The sequence below is a fragment of the Penaeus monodon genome, chromosome 34, assembly GCF_015228065.2.
Source record: "Penaeus monodon isolate SGIC_2016 chromosome 34, NSTDA_Pmon_1, whole genome shotgun sequence".
In the NCBI taxonomy this organism is placed as follows: Eukaryota; Metazoa; Arthropoda; class Malacostraca; order Decapoda; family Penaeidae; genus Penaeus; species Penaeus monodon.
Genome location: NC_051419.1, coordinates 26,436,542 through 26,437,962, shown reverse-complemented (window position 1 = coordinate 26,437,962; position 1,421 = coordinate 26,436,542). Strand labels below are relative to the sequence as shown.

The following is a 1,421-nucleotide window of genomic DNA, read 5'->3' as shown; positions in this document are numbered from 1 at the left end:
AGCTTTTTCACAATTTACCGTCAAAATGATGAACCAGTGCAAGCTTCCACAACATACAAGACCCTAGGCCTTCAGTCATTGAATTTGAATATAATCAGTAGTACATGAAAAATAGTTTAATTTGAAGGCCACTACAGATTAGCCTAAAAAATATTTACCTTTTCATCATCTAAACTGAACAAATTACTGCTGCTGCAAATATAGAGGTTGTGCATCAAAAGGCGTTTTTCTCTCAAGTCCCTGATATTCATTCATCATCATCAACAATAAATGCTTATCAGGCTGAGCAGACCAGATCAACTTAACATGAAATTCACATCGAAAGTATCTGACAAGCATCACAACCTCCTCCGATAATAAGAAAAAAAGACCGGATTCCGCAGCCGACACGTCAAACAAAATCCCCTTTTCTCCCTGGATATCCCCACCCTCGTACATTATTCTCTAGAGGATTTAAAGGCCTCGGACAGTTCCAAACGCCTCGAATAAGGTCGCGAAGGCATAAAATTCGGGTAAAAAGGTTTGCAAGGTGTGCGCGAGATCGGCCATGTTAACCGGCAGCCAATCAGAGCGCCGTTGCGTGTCCCTCTCGACCAATCAGAGGCCGAGCTCGCCGGCGTCCGCATAAACAAAACCCGGAGACTTCCAATAAACCGGTGTTTTTGACGTATTTCGCTTGAGAATGTACGTCGAATATATCTCAGCTTGTGTATACGCAACTTTCCTGCTCTGTCACCGATATACAAGGGGTGATATAACAGCAAGACGTGAAAAATACGGGAATATATTACCTCGTCTCATGCTTCTGTTGCCTGTCGATGGAAGTGTCAACAGACGTACTGGACAGAGACCTTGTATGTAAAGGCTGTGCTCTGCTCGGCTAATGTCTTTTGTACTTTATATAAATCTGAAGATGACTGTTCGTTAGGGAAAAAATAATTCCATTTTTTGAGAAGCATACATGTTAATATACAAGGAAAAAATCCCTTTTATCAGAAAAGGTTTACATACGCTTCAAATGTCATTTTCATTTAGTATGCCTGCATCATCAATAATGCACACATAATTACTTGCAGTATATGCAAAATAATTATTCATTCAAACTATCTAATCCAAAAAACCTGAAAACACCGTAATAATGAGGATGACATTAAAAATAGTTCATGAATTCAGTGGGATCCGAGACCCATGGCTGGACACGTGTAGCGTTTCCATTATCTTTTCACTAGGCCTATAATCTGCAGATATACTTGTACGATATCTAAAGTATATGTATATAATGAATATACTTTTGTTATATCTGTCTGAGTGTATTGATGCTTATCTACTTGTTTTTTTATATATCCGACTTTCTGCCAACGTATCTGTCAAAATATATATATTTTTATTTACGAATTCATTTATGCCTAAATCATGTGTCA

The 1,421-nt window shown here is 38.4% G+C and overlaps 1 protein-coding gene across 1 annotated transcript in view; it reads right to left on the bottom strand.

The window, feature by feature from the left end:
- The window catches only part of LOC119594667 (dolichyl-diphosphooligosaccharide--protein glycosyltransferase subunit 2-like), a 10,535-nt gene extending 9,669 nt beyond the window's left edge, over positions 1 to 866 (bottom strand). Inside the window, exon 1 of the mRNA XM_037943723.1 lies at positions 792 to 866. Coding sequence (XP_037799651.1) covers positions 792 to 801 — 10 coding nt within the window. The 5' untranslated portion in view covers positions 802 to 866. The remainder of the gene's footprint in view (positions 1 to 791) is intronic.
- Between the last annotated feature and the right edge of the window lie 555 nt (positions 867 to 1,421).